The sequence below is a fragment of the Canis lupus genome, chromosome 5 (genome assembly GCF_048164855.1).
Source record: "Canis lupus baileyi chromosome 5, mCanLup2.hap1, whole genome shotgun sequence".
In the NCBI taxonomy this organism is placed as follows: Eukaryota; Metazoa; Chordata; class Mammalia; order Carnivora; family Canidae; genus Canis; species Canis lupus.
In genome coordinates, this window is record NC_132842.1 from 66132541 (window position 1) to 66150882 (window position 18342).

An 18342-nucleotide genomic window follows, 5' to 3' on the forward strand; every position below is an offset into this window, starting at 1 on the left:
GGGCGGGGTGCATGCTCCCCGGGCGGCCCCAGCACCTCGGCCTCCCTGGTGCCAGGGGCGGGGGAGGGGAGGGGAGGGGACGGGGACCCGGGCTCTTCAGATAATGAAGCAGACCTGCGGGGGGTGGGTGGGGGGTCGCAAACCGTCCGCCCGGGACCCAATCCTACTTAAAAACATAATTAAAAATACTTAAGCTGGTTGCCAGGATTTAAAACACAAAGGCACACAGAGCAGCGGCGTGGTAGCTTCCCACCTCTTTGCAAGGGTGTTCTCCTTGGAGCCTCTCCAGGATCCTGGCGTCATCCGCCGGGTCAGCTTTGCTTTGGAGACGGCCGAGGGAGGTTGTGAGTCCCGCTAGATTCCTACCGGACCCGAGGACCTGGAGTGCCATGAGTCAGGCCCTGGGCTAGACGACCCGCATCCCTCAGACCCCCTGTCCCCCTCCACGGGAAGTTCCAGCAGGCCCAGGACCTTTCTGCCTTGCCCAGCTGGATCCCCAGCATCTGGCCCCGTTCCTGTCACAGAGAAGACCCCAGAGGTTGCAAATAAACATTTGCTGGGTGAAGAAAACAAATCCTTACATTTACAGATAGTAAGAGGTAACTTTTTTTTTTTTTTAACATTTTATTTATTTATTTGAGACAGAGAGCATAAGCAGGGGTGGTGGGGGTGGTAGTGCATGGGGTGGGGTAGGGGCAGAGGGAGAGGAACAAGTGGACTCAGGCTGATCAGAGAGCTGCACCTGGGGCTGGGGGCTAGGACCCCCAGATCATGACTGGAGCCCAAGGCAGACGCCTAACCAACTGAGCCACCCAGGCACCCCAATAGGTACCTTTTCTGAGCATTATCCTAACTGCTTTATGTACTGGCTTGTTCAGGCCTCACGATAGCTCTGTAAGGTAGGAACCAGCATATCCTTGTTTTCACAGATGGGGAACCAGAAGAGGCACAGAGAAAGGAGGTAACTTGCTGGAAGGCAGGGGAGCTGAGAATACAAAGCTGGCTGTCCTCTTTCGGGTTGTCCCATATCAGTTTTACCTATCACTAAAAGAAATGACATCCTCACCCCACCCGGTAACCTCAGGATATTTGGGTCTCTCATCTTCTCCCCTAACACTTCTCTGCCACCTGGTATGGGAACTGGGAGCCGTGGCTTCAAGGGTCAGCTCTGCCGGTAGTTGGCAATGTGACCTTGGGCAAGTCGTTCCCCCTTAGATATCAGAAAGATGCTCCCATCTTTGGAGGTGCGTGTTTGGATTAGATCATCTCTAAAGCTCTGAATCCTGTGGCCTTTATGGGAGCGGGGGTGGGGGTGGGGGGTTGCTGATCTTTCATTTTCTGCCCTTGGCAAACAGGCTCTTCAGGAGTCCTTGGCTTAGCCGGATGGTGGCTCTGCTCCCAGGGGCGGGAGAAGGTTTGGAGTGCTGGCAGAAACTTCCTGAATTTCCCCTAGCTCCTGCTGTGGCCTTGGCTCTGGGTGGGGGCTCCAGGGCCTCTCCCAGTGGGTGCCGGAGGCTGGAGCCGCCTTTGTCTCCCGCAGGAGGCCAGCCAGGCGGCTTTGGCTGCAAGCGGCCCCTGCCCAGGCCTGGGAGATGGTTTTTTTCCCTGTGTGCTGCAGCTGGGACCGTTTATAATAGGAAAAAAAGAGAATGACCAGGCCAGCCGGCTGGAAAATAAAGAGACTTAAAAAGAAAAGGGCTAGGCTGTTCTTCTCCTGTGGAGGCTTTGGTTAGGCAGAAAGTTTTAGTTCCTTTCTGAAAGGCATTTGGGCTTTTGAAGTCCCCTGCGGGAGCTCCCTCTGGCCCCTGGGAAGCCAGGCCCTGGCATGTCCCAATGTGCGTGGCCAGGATGGGGCCGGGGCACTCAGAGGAGGCAGCAGCAGGCCCTGGGAAACACTGCAGCAGGCTGGGCTCACTGGGGCCCCAGCCCGGCCCCCCTCTGCTCCCAGCCTGAGCCCTACCACCCTGCTTTGGTGGTCTTTCACCTGAATTTCCTCTGCTGCCTCTGGCTTTGAATCCTGGCCTGGTGCTAGGTCTGGGAACTAGAGAGATTTCACAAACGGGGAGACTGAGGAAAAGGGAGGGTTTGCCTGGGGTTAACCTCAAGGAATATAGGCGTCTTGAGGGCCTGTTGTGTGTGCTTTGCCTATCAATATTAACATTAGCTAATATTTATTATGCCCTTGTAGCATGGAAGGGCCCAGTTAATGAATCCAGGGACCTAGCAGATAGAAAGGTACAACTGTGTGCGAAGGCACCTCTCCCAGCAGCTGCCTTACCAGCTCTCTTCTGGGGCCTTTGCTGGTTCCATTTGTTGCAAATGAGCTCTCCTCCTTGTCTGTCCACCCCTCAGCAGGGTCACACACCATATCCATCACTGAAGAAGGACCACAGTCAAAACATGACATTTATCAACCAGCTACTATATGCAAGGTCCTGGGTGCCAGCTCGTTTCATGCCCTCTGCACATCCTGGAGCAGGTCAGTGGTGACGTTATCTTATTGCGCACTACCATTCCATGCCACTGGCATTATTCTCCTCATTTTATTCATGATGTTGCTATGTCCTGGGATGGAATGCCAGACCCTTTTGGCTCTAGAAGCTGAACCCTTTCCTTGGTACTGTGCCCTGTCTGCTTAGAGCCTGCCTCTGGCTTCTCTGGTCAGCTTGCTTCTCCAGCCACAGCCACTGGGCATGAAGTGAGCACCACGGGGGGCCGGGGTGTACATATCAAACTCCACAGGTCTTCCTTGAAGTATGTTCCATTGTAGTTGGGTGGGCAAAGAATTTTACCAATCCACCTGTGCTGTCCACTAGAAACCCTTTATGTGAAGATGGTTGTTTGCACAGAGATGTGTTAGGCAACTCCTCTACTGTCACACGGATTGGCGATCTTTCTCCCAACACCATGGCTAAGTTCTGAGCATCTGCAGGGCACTAGCAGGGGGGAGCTGGGTAGACTCAACCCTGCCTATCCTGCATCTCTCCTTCCTGCCCATGGGTATGGGGTCCCCAACTATATGTGCCAAGTACTGATACCACCCATAGTAGTGTTTTTCTGAAATCTCCATGGCGTTTCTCTTAGTCCTGGGCACCTAGTAGCTTCTTTTCATGACAGTGTGTGTGTGTGTGTGTGTGTGTGTGGTTGTGTGTGTGTGTGTGGTTGTGGTGGTGGTGGTGGTGGCGGCAGGGGGTGGAGGGGAGGTTGGAAGGAGAAAGGATACATGCACAGGAAATAAGCAAATATCAGATTTGTGTGTGTGTGTGTGTGTAAAATCTAAGCTAGTTTGGTCCTGCACACTCTTAGGTCCTTGTTGGTAATTAATAGTGGCCACAAAAGAGGTGGGAGAGGGTCTGCTATTCTCATGTAACCTTTCTACCAGGTGAGAGTGAAGGCAAGTCCCTGACCAGATCTTACCACACACACCAGTGGTTATTAAAACAGTACCACCTTGGACAAAACAGTTCCTATAACCAGCTCAATGAAGTCCCAGCATTCTGTCCTTTCAGGTTATCTAACCACTTCTGGCATGAAAGGTGTGCTTGGGATGCCCCCCCCCTCCATCCCACCCCCTGGTCACAGTCCTGGACAGGATTCTGTGTCCCTGCTGGGTATCATGGAATCCATTCTGGCTGGACACGGACCCTTGAGTGATCAAGCCAGCTGTCCTCCGGGTACAGGTGACCCCAGGCTCAGTGGATCTGCATTCCCTGTTTAGGTGAGGTGGAAGTGTCTCTAGATCATTTCACTAAAGCACATTTTGAATGTCTTTAATTTCACCAACAAGAGTTCATTTGTTTAAATCTGCCACATTTTTTGATACCCTGTTTGCAAAATAGCAAAACATTGGTTGCTGGTTGACCTACAGATGGCCAAAGGTGTTGTGATGTGTTCCAGAGTGTGCCCTGCCTGATACAACCACTCCTAGTTAAAACGTACGAAACTGGGCACCTATCACATTCATTATATACTGAATTGTTGTCTCTTTTCAAGAATCACAGGTGTTGGAAAAGAAGTCTTTTGAGAGCACAAAGCAACAAGTGATCCTGAGTCCAGTGACCTCAGGCATGTGTGTGCCACACACCGGGGCAGTTAGAGGTGGTCCGGGGAGATTCTCAGAGCCAAGGCCAAGAGTTTCAAGCTTTCTGAGGGTGTGAGTCCACTGGGACCCTCCTGCTAAGTTGGTTTCTTTGCCGCCTTGTGGGTGTTCCCTGCAAAGACTGCTGACACTTGAAGAATTAAATAATTATAATAATGATGATAAAATAGAAATGGCTTTTCCAGCTGAACAGAAACTGAAGACAAGGAGGTTCCCACACCCGTTGTATTGTTTTTGGCACTGTACTCCCAAAGCCCCCGGGAGGCAGATGTCTGGGCTCTCTGAGTCGTGGTCATGGAAGGGAGCGGGGGAGGCAATGGGGACCTTTGGAGAATTTCAGGGGCATCTGTGGGGACTTCCCGCCCCAAAAAGCCAGGCTGAGAACTGAACAGGGAAAGGGACTTGTCTTGTCTTACTCTGTTCGGAAGCCTCAGAAGCTTCAAGAACAAGTCCTGTAAGAGGGACCCTCAATGTTGTAAACACCCGTGTAGAGGCCACTGCCTGTTAGCAATTGAGGGGTGCCAGGCCTTCTCCTGATGGTTTGACCTTAGTACCCCCAGGACAGGAGTGCCCAGAGAAACCTGGATGCCACGAATAGGTGGATCATGCTAATAAAACCACAAGGCAGAAGACAAAAAGGAAAAAAATCATATCCACTCAAACACAGATTCCCTCTCAATAGACCTAAAGCTGCTTGAAAGCTTCTAGAAAGCAGGGGCATGTCTGTCCATCTCTCAAGGGAACACCAGGGGAGGAAGGGACTTGTCAGTGCAAGGAGGAAACATGCCAGTTGTGCAATAGGCATCTCCCTCTAGAAACGTGGTTGACCTTGGGGGGTGGTGAAGGTGAGAGGAAAGAAGGAGAGTGGAGGCTGGAACATGGCTGTCAGGGCTTGTGGCCTTACCCTAGGCCTGACAGGCCATACTCACTAATATGAAATCCTCAGGGCAGCCTCTTGAGAGCCACACTATCTGCATCCCCCTTTTGCAGATGGGTAAATGGAGGCCCAGGAAGTCCCTTGCCTGAAATTCTGAAGCCAGACAATGAGGAAGGCTGCTGGGTTGGAAGATGGGTCAGATGAGCTCATCAGCCCGGCTGTGACTACTGCCTCCTTTCGTTCTTCTTCGCTCGGAGCTGCGACAGCCTCTCCCCAGACTCACTCAGCTTCCCACCTCAGACCCTTTACACACACTGTTCACTCTGCCAGGAACTCTGTTCTCTCCCCTCTTTCCTGCCTCCTTCCTCCTCCTCCAGGCTCTCAGCCAGACCACCACTGTGACCCTCTGTTTTTTGGCCTCATTTACACTATATTTTTCCTTCTTAGGATTGTTCAAAAACTGTAATTAAATAATTATTTATGGGGCCATTTATTAAAAGTCAGCCTCCCCACTAGAGAACCAGCCTCAGCAGGGAGGGCCTTGGTCCCTGATCGTTGCCTCCCCTTCGGTTTTGGCACACAGTAGGCACACAATCAATAAACACATGTTGAATAAACAAATGAACAAAGGAATGGACTTGTTTCCTGGGGGGAGACCTGGGGGGGGGGGGCCTTAATCTTCCTTCCCCAAAAGGGCTCTTCCTTATAGCCAATGCAAGTTTTCCCAGTAGAGTGTGACCTTCGGGTAATTAAAAGGTGAACAAAAATCATAAATTCTATATTGTACATATTCCAGTGATTGTTGTTTACTTGCAGGGTGTGTATTAATGTGTGCAAGGGTGTGTGTGTGCACGCACACGTGAGCCTTTGCGGATGGGGAGAAGGTGGTCATTTGGTGATTTACTGCAAAGCAGCTCTTGAACAACTCTGGAGACCCTTCAGGGATACTAGTTCAGAGGCCACCAAGGGTGCCCTACCTTATTTGACTTCCCTGTCTTACCTTTTGTCGGCCACAGCACCCCCTGCATTCACAGGATGACAACCTGCCTCTTTTTGAAACTCAAGAAGGAAGCCTCTCTTGCTGTGGGTCTGGGAATGCATCATTAGGTGTGCGCAGAAAAGGTGGGGAGACAGCCCTTTGGGTGGGAGGTGGCCGCTCCTGCAGCCAAGTTATGACCTGGAAGGAAGGCGCCTGTTTCTGTGAGCAAGGTCTCATTTGTTTTCAAAAACGTCAATTTGTAATTTCTGTTGCATTTATATGATGGTGGCTTCTTTGAGTTTACACAGGATGTCCCCGGCCCCTCCTTGGGGCAGGAGCAGCTGTCCACTTTGTGGATGAGGAAGAAGAGGCCCGAGAGGCCCTGCTCACAGAGGAAGGGCCCAGACCCCGGACACACTGATGGAAGTCGGGCAGGTGACCTTTTTCTGGTCCCTGGTCGCCAGGGCGGTGAGAAACAAGGCCTGCCCTGCCCTCACCCAGTGCCCCCTGAGACCCTTTTAGTAGGAGCTCCTGGCTTTTTGCTGCTCTGGAATTTACCTTAAAACAGCATTTTTTCTGGAAGGAGTTAAAAATGAAACAAGCTTCAGAGAAAGCGGGGCCGGGCTGAGGCAGGGCTGAGGTCAAGCTCCCACTGCACCCTGGCTGCCACGGAGCTGGGGGGCGGGGGGCAGCGGACAGGTCCCGCAGGGGAGGGGGGAGGGGGGCGGGCCGGAGGCGAACGTGTGCGACTGCGACGTGCGGGGAAGGGGTCCAGAAAACTTTGTGCTCTTCTCCAGGACCCGGGCCCTGGTGGATTCGCTGGGAATCCGCTGCCGCCCGCCCCCCATCCTGTTACCCCACCTCTGGCCTCGGGGGCTTCCGCCGTTCCCGGAGGGTGGAGAAAAGGCGGCCCCGCGGGTCTCCCACCACCCCCCGCTGACCCCTCCTCCCCTCCAGCACACCCCTTCCCCACCGCGCTCCTTTTGTCCGTCCCCTTCTCTCCGGCTCCCGGCTGGGCGAGATCCGCGAGGCTTCGGCCCCCCAGAGGGCCGGGGCGGGCGAGCCGGGGGCTGTTCTCCGCCCCCTCCCCCGAGGAGAGGCAGCCCGCGGCGGGGGCACCCCGGAGCCGAGGCCAGCCGCCCCCCTCCCCCAGCGTGTGCCATCTGCCGCCTGTCAGCCTCTCTCCGCGGGCCTCGATCCCAGGCGCCGGCGGGGGTGGGGGAGCTGCTCGCTCGGCCCCTCCCTCCTGGCTCCTTCCCAGGCGCCTCGCGGCCTCTGCCCTCGCCTTGGCCCTTGGCACCCCCTCCCCGCCCTCGCGGCCGTGCCCGAGCTGCGAGGGGCGGCTCCCACCGCCCTCCGGGAAGGCCAAGACGTTGCACGCTCCGGGACAGCAGCGCCGGGGGGGGTGGGGGGTGGGGGGCGGCGGCCCGGGGTGGTGGTGTGGGCAGCGCCAACTGCGGGGGCGGGGGCTGGGGCCTGGGTCTCAGTCAGGGGACATCTCTGTCCGGCCCCTGGCCCCTCTGGGGATCCCCGCCGCCTCCCGGGGTCGAGGTGTCCGCCTCGGCGTCGCGTTTCGCCGGCCCCCCGACTGTCCCTCGGAGGCGGCCTTGAGCGCGACAGCCTGGCCTCCCCCCGTCCCAGCCCCCCCGCAAGCCTCAGGCCTTCCCCGCACCCGCCGGCCCGCGCTCCCCAGCCGCGGGGTGCGGGGGTGCGGGGTGCGGGGGTCGGGGGTGGCCTCGACCTCCGCAGTCGGCGCAGCGAGGGGTCGGAGCCCGCAGGCCGGGCGGGTCCGCGGAGCGAGCCGAGCGGGGCGCGGGCCGGGCCGGCGGGCGGGCTGGGGAGCGGCGGGGCGCAGGCGCCCTGCTTGGGGCGGGCGCCTCTGCCCGGCCAGCCCCCGCGCGGCGCTCGGCGGGCAGCGGGTTTTTCCCTGAAAGGTTGCCCTGGGTAACTCGTCTCCGAGGGGACACAGTCCTCCCCTCTCCAAGTGGCAACTTATCGATCCGCGAGATTGATAACCCCCAGCGCCGCGCCGCGCGCCCGCTGCGCTCTCCCAGCTCCGGGGCGCGCCGGCCCAAGGTGGCGCCACTCGCCCGGGAGGGGGGCGGGGTCGGGGCCTCTCCCCCACCCTGGACCCGGCCGCCTGCCGCGGGTGGGGGAGGGGGAGGCTTCAGAGGGACGGTTTCGGGGAGTCGCCTGCCCAGGGCTCTTCCTGCGTCTGAGCGCTTCCCGGGCGGGCTCTGAGGCCGAGCCTCCGTTGGCTCAGGAGTCGCAGGGACGCGAGGCGCCCCCTGGTGGCTGGGGCAAAACTTTGGGGGAAAGCGGGAGCAGGTTTCTTTTGTCAAGCGCGGGGGGGGGGGGGAAGGCAGTGCTACTGCAACGTTTTGGGGGCGAAGATGTTCCTTTTATTGTCTTGACTAAGAAATGCGCACCCAGACGCACCATCCTTACAAATGCAGGTGTGGAGGAGCGAAAAGAGTTAGCTCCGTGGTGGGAGAGTTTGCAGATGGGGGGCAGGGATGGTCTCCAAACACCGACCGGTGGGCAGAGTCCACGAGGGAAAAGCCGAGTTCGCAGATAATTCATGTGCGTGGGGCATAATTTGCGGAAGTGGCCGTGCTAGGGCAATTCACCCCAGTGGGGCCCCCCCCTTCTTTTTGCAGTTTGTGATGCTAATTCATCTTGGCAGCACGCGTGGGCCCTGTGTCAGTTCCCTCCTCCCGCCCCGGGTGCCGCGGGCGCCCAAGTCGGGGCCCCGCGTGCCGGTGCGGTGCCCGCGCCCGCGCCGTGCCTGCCGCCGCCGCCGCCGCCGCGGTCCGGGTTTTGCGGGCGGCCGGAGCTGTATTTCCAGCGCTGTCCATCGCTCGGTGCTGTTGGCCCTCTCTCCGTCTGATCCGAGCCGGAGCAGTGCGGGGCGCCCCACGGGATCAGAGCGCTCCCCCGCCGGGACTCCGCTCCTCACATCCTCCTGCTGGGACCCGGCTACATTTCCAGCCAAGCCTGGCTTTATTATGTGTCTCTGCAGTGCAGCCCCAGCAGCCGGATCGGGAGGAGGAGAGCCAGCGACCACAAAGAAGACAGGAGCGCAAGGGAGGCTGGCGGGCGGGCCGGCGCCGGCTGGAGCGCGGAGGAGCCGGGGCGCAGCCGCCGCCGCCGCCGCCGCCGCCGCCGCCGCTGCCCGGGAGGACGGGAGCCCGGCCGCCGCCTGCTCGTCCTCCTCCGCCGCCGCGGCCGCCGCCTCCCCCCTCTCCGAGCCCCTGGCCCATGGAGGCAGCTAGCGGGGCCGGCGACTTGGCACCGGCCTGGGGATCGGCTGCGCGCCGCGCGCTGAGCTCCGCAGCCCGAGGGCAGGCAGCGGCGGCCCGGCGCACGGGCTGAGCGATGCCCGGGGCACGGGCGCGCCTGCCCGCCGCCGCCTGAGCGCCCCCGCGCGCCCCTTCCTCCTCCGGGGGGCCGGCGCCGGACCGAGCCGAGAGCCAGAGAAGGGGGCGTGAGCCAGGGGCCCCGAGCTGCGGCTTCCGAGCCACTGCGGCCGTTTCGAGCCCCCCCCCCCCAAGTAGGCTGAGTTGAGGGACACCCCTCCCCATCCATCATAATCTCCAAACCAGGCGTTTGGGCATTTTTTAGCCATTAATATTTATTATTTTTTTGTGCGGCAGGGGAGAATTTGAAGGCTTCTTTTTTTTTTTTCCGGGGGGTGCTGAGCTTCCGCGCTCCCGACCGCCTCCCGGTCTCCAACCCCCCCGAGACCCCCTCGACTCCAGCCCCGTCCCCCCTCCTCAGATGGGTTCATTGTGAGCTCCGCACCGGGCTGCGTGGCCGGACGCCTGCAAACTTTGCACAAAAATCCGGCAAGGGGCGGAGGAGGAGAAGGAGGAGGAGGGTGAGGGTGGCGGTGGGGTGGGGGAGGGAGGGAGGGGGCCGCAGGGGCCGGGGGCCGGCGGGGGGTGGGGAGGAGGAGGGGGGCGGCTTTTTTTTTTTTTTTTTTGCATAACTCGGCTCGGCCGAGTGGCCTCCGGACTCCCCGCGCCGCTGGGACCGCCGCTGGGACCGAGAGCCCCCGGCTGCCGCATTGCAACAGGCAGGGCCCCGGCGCGGCCCCCGGGCCTCCCCCCGCCCCCGAGCGGCCTCGGCCGGCCCGGGCCGTCCCCCCCAGGGAGGCCGCCCCGGACCTACGATCCGCTCCCCGCAGCCGCCGACCCGGCTGCAAAAAAAAAAGTTTCCGAGAGGCAGGCGGCGGCGAAGGGGGAGAAGGGCAGCCCGGAGCGGCGGGGGGCGGCGGGGGGAGCCGGCCGCGGAGGGCGACGGAGCGCCGGGAGCCCCGGACATGTCCAGGCGGAAGCAGGCGAAGCCGCGCTCGGTGAAAGGTGAGCGAGCGAGGCCCGGCGGAGGCGCGAGCAGGCGAGCGGGCGGGGAGGGCGGGAGCGAGGGAGGAGGGACCGGCGAGCGGGCGGGCGGCCGGGGACCGCGCGAGCGAGCCGAGAGGAGGAGGAGGCGGCGGCGGAGGAGGAGGCGGAGGCGGAGGCGGAGGCGGAGGGGGAGGAGGAGGAGGCAGCGGGAGCGCGAGGCGGCGGCGGCGGCGGCGGGGGGGGCGCGGCGGACCCCCCCCCCGCCCGGACCCTCCCGGGGCTCCGCGCCGCCGCCCGCGGGGGGCCCGGGCCTGGGGCGCCGCCGAGGGGCTCTGGCCGCTCCCGCCGTGCGGGCCCCGGGCCCGCGTGGCCAATCAAGGGGTGCGGGCCCGACTTGGCGGGGATTGCGAATCTCGGCGGCGGCGGGCGGGCGCGGGAGGAAGGAAGGGGCGGCGGGGACGGCCCGCGCGAGGCCCGCAGCTCCGAGGCCGCCCCCGCCGGGCCGCGGGCCTTGCCGCCCCGGGACGCCGAGGCCGAAGGCGGCGGGCAGAGCCTGCGCGCGCCCCGGCCGCCGGGCGCCCCCTCCCTGTCCCCGGCCCGGGCCCCCGCACTTCCTGCCTCCTGCGCCGAGGCCAGCCGGGCCGGGAGCCTCCGCCAGGAGTTCATTGTCTGCGCAGCGCCGGCAGGACGCGGGTCCCCGGGGGAGCGCTGCGGCCGCTGCGCGCGCGCCGCGGTGGAGGGCGCTGGGGACCCAGCCCGAGCCCTCACGGCCCCGACACCGAGCCGGCTCCCTGCGCCGGGCCCCGGGGTGCACACGTGAGGGGGGACGCACAACACACAGACCGCCTGCGCCCCCCCGCCCCCCGCCCCCCGCCTCCTCTGCTTTGCTTTCTATTTCCATCCCGGGCCCCCGGCTCCAGCGGGCCCCTGGAGAGCAGAGGCCCCAGGGAGAGGCCGCGCAGGCGACGGAGCCCCTCCCCTGCCCTCCGCTCCCCGCAGACTGGCCTCTTCAGGCCTCGCCTGCTGCTTTGTCCCGATTCCAGCGCCTCGGGTGGGTGCCCGGCCGGACCGTCGAGCTGAGAGATGACAGAGGAGGGGCAGGATGAGAGCTGCTAGGTCTCTGGAGCCAAGAGTCCCGAGGCTCTTGTCCTCTCCCAACTCCCCTGATGACCTCTGGCCCGAGCCCAGTTCTGCTCTGAAAAGTTCATTTCCTGGAGGCCTGCGCGGGAAGGCGCTGGGGCCCCGCTCCCTTCCTGCCAGCCTTGCTCCTGGCTGGAAAGTCTGGGACTGAATCTGGCAAGGAGGGTCCTGAGACACCCGCCATTGCCTTCCTCCTAAAGTCCCAGCAGATTCCAGGGCGCCTGGCTGAGCAGAGACTGTCCCTGTCATCTTAGAAGCAGACCAACTCCGTCCAAACTCTCGCAAGGCAGCTGCTCCCTTTCGTCCTTTTTCCTTGAGAGAAGTTGGTCTTGTTCCCCTCACCGGGGCAGACATCCCAGTCTGGGATAACCTGGCCTGCCCCGCAGAATTGGGGATCCCAAGGATGTTCTTGATCCAGGCGCAAGGAAACCAGAAGAATCCCAAACAGGGGACTGGCAGATGGTAGATAGATGTTTGTCCTTTTGCTGAATAGAAGGGGCTCTGTGACTTGAGATAATATTTGATTTCTTTTTCTCTTTCCCTGGCTCACTGCTCGCTCTTTCAAGAGCCACTTAAGGTGGCCCCGAAGAAAATGTAGACTCAGGATCTGTTGGCTGGGAAAACAGTTTTATTTAATTCAGGCAGTTGATCTTGAGTGAACTCTGTGTATAGGAGCAGGTTTTTTTGTATAAAGGAAGTTGCAAAGCTTAGCTACCTGTCACCCCAATCCCTGCCTCCAAACCTCCTTATTTTAGAAGGCGAGACACAGAAAGCAAAGGTAGAGCAATTTGCAGTGAACAGATGGGTGGGTGTTTCAGAGTTGCTCGGACCTAATTCTAAAACCACTCGGTGTTATCTCCGGGAAAGACTCAAGAGTTGGTCTCAGCCTTTCATGAAATGAGCCTTGGCGTGATTTTTAATGAGTGTCTCTCTTTAAATCTATATGCGGGCATGTATAGCCAACAACTCAAACTAATTGGTGAGGGAAAGACAGCAAAGTGAGAACCAGACCAGTGGAGGCATTTTGAGAAGTATTGTAAATATCAACCACACAGCGCCTTTCTGCCCTTGGAGCATGAGATCCTCTGTTTCTCCCTGTGGTTCTTTGCATTTTCCAGAAGCAGCTCCAACCCTCGGCTCTCACCATCTTGCCTTTTATTCAGTTTACTGGGGTGAATAGGGTGGAGACTCGGCCACTTATCAAGGGAGGAATTAAGAGAGATGATAATTTGAATAGATAAGAGTTTCAGCAGGTGATGGATTTATTGCATTTCAAGAACTGCCTCCCCCCTTTCTCAGACAATATTCAAAAGTGTGTGCTTGAGCGTGGACAGCTCCACACCAGGTGTTTAAAATGACAAGGGCTTCACCTTTAAAGATGCTTGAAGGTGCTTCTTAAGGAACGGTGGTGGCTTTTACATTTTATTTTATTTTATTTTGCCTCCACTGCTGTGTGTCAGGGCTAACGTGGAGGCGTTGCAGACTTCTCCGGGCCCGCGCATTCTGCTGTGAGAGTCGCTTGACTGTAATTCGTAATTGATCTCGGAAATGTGAAAGCCCATGGCAGGAAGGAAAGACAGAAATATAACAATTTCTAATGGATGCCCTGAAAGTGTGATTTGAAAGCCCCGGTGTTGCTACTTTGAAACTCAAACAGGCGTGGGGTGGTGGGGTGGGGGTGGGGAGGGGTGGGGGTAGGGGGGTCTCATTTTCCACTCCCCGACATAACCTTCCTTCTGGAGTGGGGGGTCACCTGTCCCCTCTGGCTGTTTGTCCTTCTTTGGAAAACCTAGCTCCCAGGGAGGCCACCCAGCAAATAGGGAACAGGCCAGGGCACTAGAACAGGGACAGAATAGCCTCATTGGTTTTCGAAAGCCTTGTGATTAAAAACAATAATGATAATAACACTGAAACCCCATGAATGTTACAAAAGTCACATTTTCTGACCGATTTTCCCTCCCTACACCATTCTACCCCTTCCTGTCTCCTGGTGGTGTGGTGTGGCAGTTGTGAGGTGATTTGTTTCCTTTGATAATTTTGGCCTCATTCTCCAGGGCTGTTCTCATCACTTCTCACTGATGTTATTTTGGCTGATGATATCAGGTGACTTGGTAACCTGTCTCCCTTCACCCGCGCTGCCTCCTCAGATCCACGAAACAGCCTCTTTATTTATGTATACGGAAATTAATACATCTTCTTTTTTCCCCCAGACTCAGCTTAAAACTTTTGAATGATTTTAATACTGTTGATTTTCCCCATCTAGCAACTGCCTGTTAATTACCGTTCTTAATATTAATTAGCACTCAGGCTGTGTCCACGCACCCCCCACCCCAGTCAGCATCCCAAAATACCCCCCCCCACCCCACCCTGTGACTTCTCTGCGCTCCCCTCCCCTTCTCTGTCCTCCTCTCCTGCCAGCCGGCAGCTCCTCAGAAAGTCCATCTTAGAAATTTGGTGGTCTAGGGACTTGGGAACAGTAGTTCGCCACTGCTTGTGTTTCCATGGAAATAATTGAGATGTAATAAACAGAGGCGTTCTGAGGTTACAGGTTTCTTGATTCAGCTGAGACCACATACAAGTGTAAATTGTCGAGATTTGTTTGGCTAAAGGTACGTGATCTTGTAGGAAGGGCAAAACAGATCCTTTATTGGAAACTCCTACGTGGATTGAGCAGTGACATTTAATCCTAATTTTTAATCCTCTCCCTCCTCTATCAAGTCACCGACTTCCAGCCAGTTGGACGAGCCTGTCTTACTCTAGAAAACATCTTTTATGGCTAAGTGATTGCTGTTTATTAGATTCTTAGACCCGTTTTCTTGCAAAAACTTAATTAGCGATAAAATAACTGTGTGGCAGGAGGACCCTGCTAAACATCTAACCATAGGTGCCCAGCGTGCATTCATCACGAAAAGTGCAAAAAGCTGGTGACTTTACAGTGGTAAAGTAACTCGGTAGAACCGGCCAGCCCTGGCACTGTTGTGGTGTGCTACGGTGTGTCAGCAGACGAGGAGGGAGAAACCAGAGAGAGGAAGCAGGAGTACAGCATCTTTGAGCACAGTGTTGCTAGCTGGAGACCAAAGGGGGATCCGGTTCAGTCTAATAGAAAGTTGCAATAATTGCTGTATCGGTAGCCAACTCTTAAGCTGGTGGCTGTGGAATTCTTCCCCTGATGTAGGATTTAATAGTCTGGCAATTAGATGCATTGATTTCTCTTAACTGTTCATTTGGATGTGTAAACGAAAGGAACCTGCCACTGAGGCTGATGGTAGGGGCGTGCTGGCTGCCTGGCTCTCGGAAAAAAGGCTGATGGAAGTGGTGGTAGGAGGATAGGATTCTTCAGGGCGGTTTTGAGGCCGGTTCCCTCTCTTCGCATTTCTGCTTGTGGAATGAATAGCACCTGTTGTTCAGATACTGTTTAAAAATAAACAGTTAAAAAATAAACCGAGAGCGTTTACAGTTATTTCTGAAAAGTAAAACATCTTCCCTGCTGCAGATGCTTATAGAGCAGCAGCTCTGTCTTTGAGTGGCCGGACTCACATATTTTTGGCAGGTGGTCTTTTAGGTACCAGAGGGAAAAGTCACAAAACACCTTTGCCCTGAGTTCCAAAGAGACCCCCTGCTGGAGATTGAGTGTCTTGTCCGATTCCTCTCCCCCACCTTACACCCCCCCACCCTGCCCCCATCCCCGCCTCCAGAACACCTCTTAACTCCCTGCTCCTGCACCTGCAGGGTGCTATAGGTGGCACCAACTTTTGATATACAGTCATCAAAAACTCTTTGTTGGTAAGCAAGCAGAAGATGGCTAGCTTTCCTGACTGCCTCTCCACCACCACCACCCCCTCTTTTTAAACTAAACTGAATGGGGATCCCTGGGTGGCTCAGCGGTTTGGCGCCTGCTTTTGGCCGGGGGCATGATTCTGGAGACCCGGGATCGAGTCCCATGCCGGGCTCCCTGCATGGAGCCTGCTTCTCCCTCTGCCTGTGTCTCTGCCTCCCTCTCTTCCCTCTCTGTGTTTCTCATGAATAAATAAATAAAATCTTTAAAGAAAAATAAACTAACCCTTTTGTCGAGGCTAAGGTGAATTTACCTTTCGCGGACCTTGTCTATGATAGACTAGTGTTTGCAAAGAATATTAGCCTCGTGTCTTGAAAACGTTTGCCATGGATATCAGGGCTTCTTTCTTATCTGCGGGCCTAGGGTAATTGCGACAGAAGAATACCTTGAAAATTGTTAGTGGGCTCCGCATTACTGTGGGTAACCAGGGAAAACTTGGATTGGCAAATCTGACAATTTCTGCAGCTTCCTGTCAGCTTGCAAGGGCATTTTGTGCGCACGTTAGTCGGGAATCAGAGTAGTTTTGCACCCAAAATGGACTAATTAAGCCTGGGTCGGTTGTATCCCAATTGAAGTTTTCAGCGCTGTCAGCTGCCTCTGCCTACCGTGGGAGAGGGAGGGTGGAGTGGAGTGGGGGAAATGCTGATGGAAAGTTTTGATTCATAGCTTACCTGCCAGGATCGGTGGCAGCCAACGATTGGGGTTGTACACTCAGTAAATAAAAATACTTTACCTCTTTGAAGGAGCGCCAATTAGCTGATTGCTCTGTGTGGCTGTCTTTAAGGAGAATGCTGTTTTACCCATCTTCTTGTACAAAGGTTTGATTTTTAATGTCTTGTGAAAAGGATTCTCTTTGTCTTGATTGATGTCAGGAATAAAAGCATGATGGTAATATCCCTTTGAAAGCTATTGTATTGTCAGCCCTGGCTGACAGCGGGAGGGCCTCCCAGCGTTATAGATTAGTGCTGTGAAAACACTGACATTTTCTTTGTTACGTTGCTGTTGTTCTACTTGCAAAGTCAATTACACAATGTTGGAGCTCAGTTACCGAGTTGACTTTGGAAGTAGCAACGTCTTTCATTCTCATCTTAAAGATATAATTTTCCTTTGTTGCTGTTGTTTTGTTTTGTTTTCTTTCTTTCTTTCTTTCTTTTTTGACCTGCCTCCGGCCCCCTGCACCCCCCCACCCCCACAAGAGTCTGAACGTATTCGCCAGGCAAACACACTCTAGTTTCAATTGTGACAAGTCAAATTCAAAGATTGCCACGTCATTATCTCCGAATTCTTCTGCTCATTCACATTTCAGTGGCTTCTTATTGATATAGTGACTACAGCAGCCAAGATACATAAAAAACCCATCAAATGAGATTACAGTGTTGATAATATCTTATCAAGTGGGTTGTTCTCTGGATTTGGGACCCTTGCGGTTGGCAGATTCAGAGTTTTCTTTCTTGTTTTTCCAGTGGAGTCTGACCTGGGCTGAACCAGGTTCCTGGGTTGATGGAACGCCAGCAACAGTGTTGTTGTAGAAGATTCATACGCATTCTGATCTGAGAGGCTGGAGCTGTTGAGCTCTGGAATTAGAAAACCCGAATGACATTATGGCAGAGGTGGAAGGGGTCTCCTAAGAGACTCATGTCACCCATCTGTCTCCCATTGAAGAGGGGAGACTGGGATTCTAAGGTGGTCTACATATGCATTTACCGAGTGCCCCTGGACCTGGCAGTGATTTGCATTCCCATGTATGTGTGTGGAAGGGAAGCAAGGCTTGGTAGGTCCAAAGCTGAAAATGATCGGGGTGGATGTTTTATATTCATCCTCTCCCTTCCCCTTTACCCCAGCCTTGCCTTCTCCAGAAAGAAAAAAACTTAACTTCCTTAGTTCTCTGAACTGGCCCCAAAGAGGCAGTTTCCTAAGAATGGTCAGGGATCGGGGATGATGCTGCCACTGACTTCAGATGACAGGGACCCATCAGGAAACTCCGTCCGAGGACACTAATTGTGGGCCCCCGAAGTTATTATTATGAACCACCAGACAAGAGCCTATGCTCGCCAGCAATTTGTCAGGACTAATTTTGTTTTTCTCCAATAATTGAAAATTAATGTCTTGAAGTGAAAGCAGATGTTCATGCCATCTTCTGAATTGGGATATAAAATGGGGCTCTGTAGATGGGCTCACTAATTTAACAGCAATTTTCCTCTCGGCTAATGGGGGTGCTGGGGCTGCTGTCACCTAATGGTCGGGGTGAGAGGATGAGAGAGAGAGAGAGAGAGAGAGAGAGAGAGATTGGGAGAAAACTGAGCCCACTTGTGCAAATTCTCCTGTCTGGGGTGCATGCGGCCAAGCCCTGAGAAGGAAGGTGTGGTGGGTGTGCTCGTTTTAGAGGGAGAATATGTCAATAAAATTTTTCCTTGAGCTGTGAAACTTGGACCATTCCTCGTTTTGAATACTTATTTGCACAAGAAGTATTTATGGAGATTATGGCATGGCATTATGTTAGAAAAGGTAAGGGGAGCCTTGATCCTCTGGGAGAGCGTGGATTCCTGCAGAGTGGACTGTCAGCTGCATGTTGGTCACCTCCCCCTAACGAAAAGCTGGTGAAAATCGCATTTCTGGGGCTCCTGGCTGGCTCAGCCAGAAAACCATGCAACTCTTGATCAATCTCGAGAATTGTGAGTTCAAGCCCCACATTGGGTGTAGACATTACTTAAATAAATAAATGTTTAAAAATTGCGTTTCCCCAGGCCCAGATGCTAGAGATGCTCACCCAGCTGGTCTGGGGAGGGGCTCAGAGCTCTTCTTTTTTTTTTTCCCTTTTGAAGAGAAAATTGAGATGAGACATACATAACCTAAAATGTACCATCTTAACCCATTTCTAAGTGTATGGTTCAGTGGCATTAGTACGTTCACATTGTTGTGCAACCATCACCACCATTAACTTTTCATTTTCAGGCAGCACCCAGCTAGTGGTGGGTTGGGGGGGGTGGGGTCTGAGCCCACCACCCTCTGAGGAAACCACCCAATTCAAGGGCTCAATTTTCTGGGGTAGATAGGAGAAGAAGGCTC

The 18342-nt window shown here is 56.0% G+C and overlaps 1 protein-coding gene and 1 long non-coding RNA gene across 3 annotated transcripts in view; both read left to right on the forward strand.

Annotated features, from left to right (window-relative positions):
• Positions 1 to 324: 324 nt before the first annotated feature.
• LOC140633937 (uncharacterized) lies at positions 325 to 5609 on the forward strand. Its single transcript, XR_012031534.1, has 4 exons — positions 325 to 599; positions 2353 to 2479; positions 3994 to 4153; positions 5090 to 5609. It is a non-coding gene; the product is annotated as an uncharacterized lncRNA (long non-coding RNA).
• Positions 5610 to 9958: 4349 nt separating this feature from the next.
• ZNF423 (zinc finger protein 423) overlaps positions 9959 to 18342 on the forward strand; it is a 334231-nt gene continuing 325847 nt past the window's right edge. The window contains exon 1 of one of the 2 annotated variants that reach the window (XM_072827124.1): positions 9959 to 10319. In XM_072827124.1, the coding sequence (XP_072683225.1) occupies positions 10280 to 10319 (40 nt within the window). In that variant the 5' untranslated portion in view covers positions 9959 to 10279. Of the gene's footprint in view, positions 10320 to 13968; positions 14051 to 18342 lie in introns of those variants that run through there. The other variant, XM_072827126.1, reaches the window with a different exon arrangement.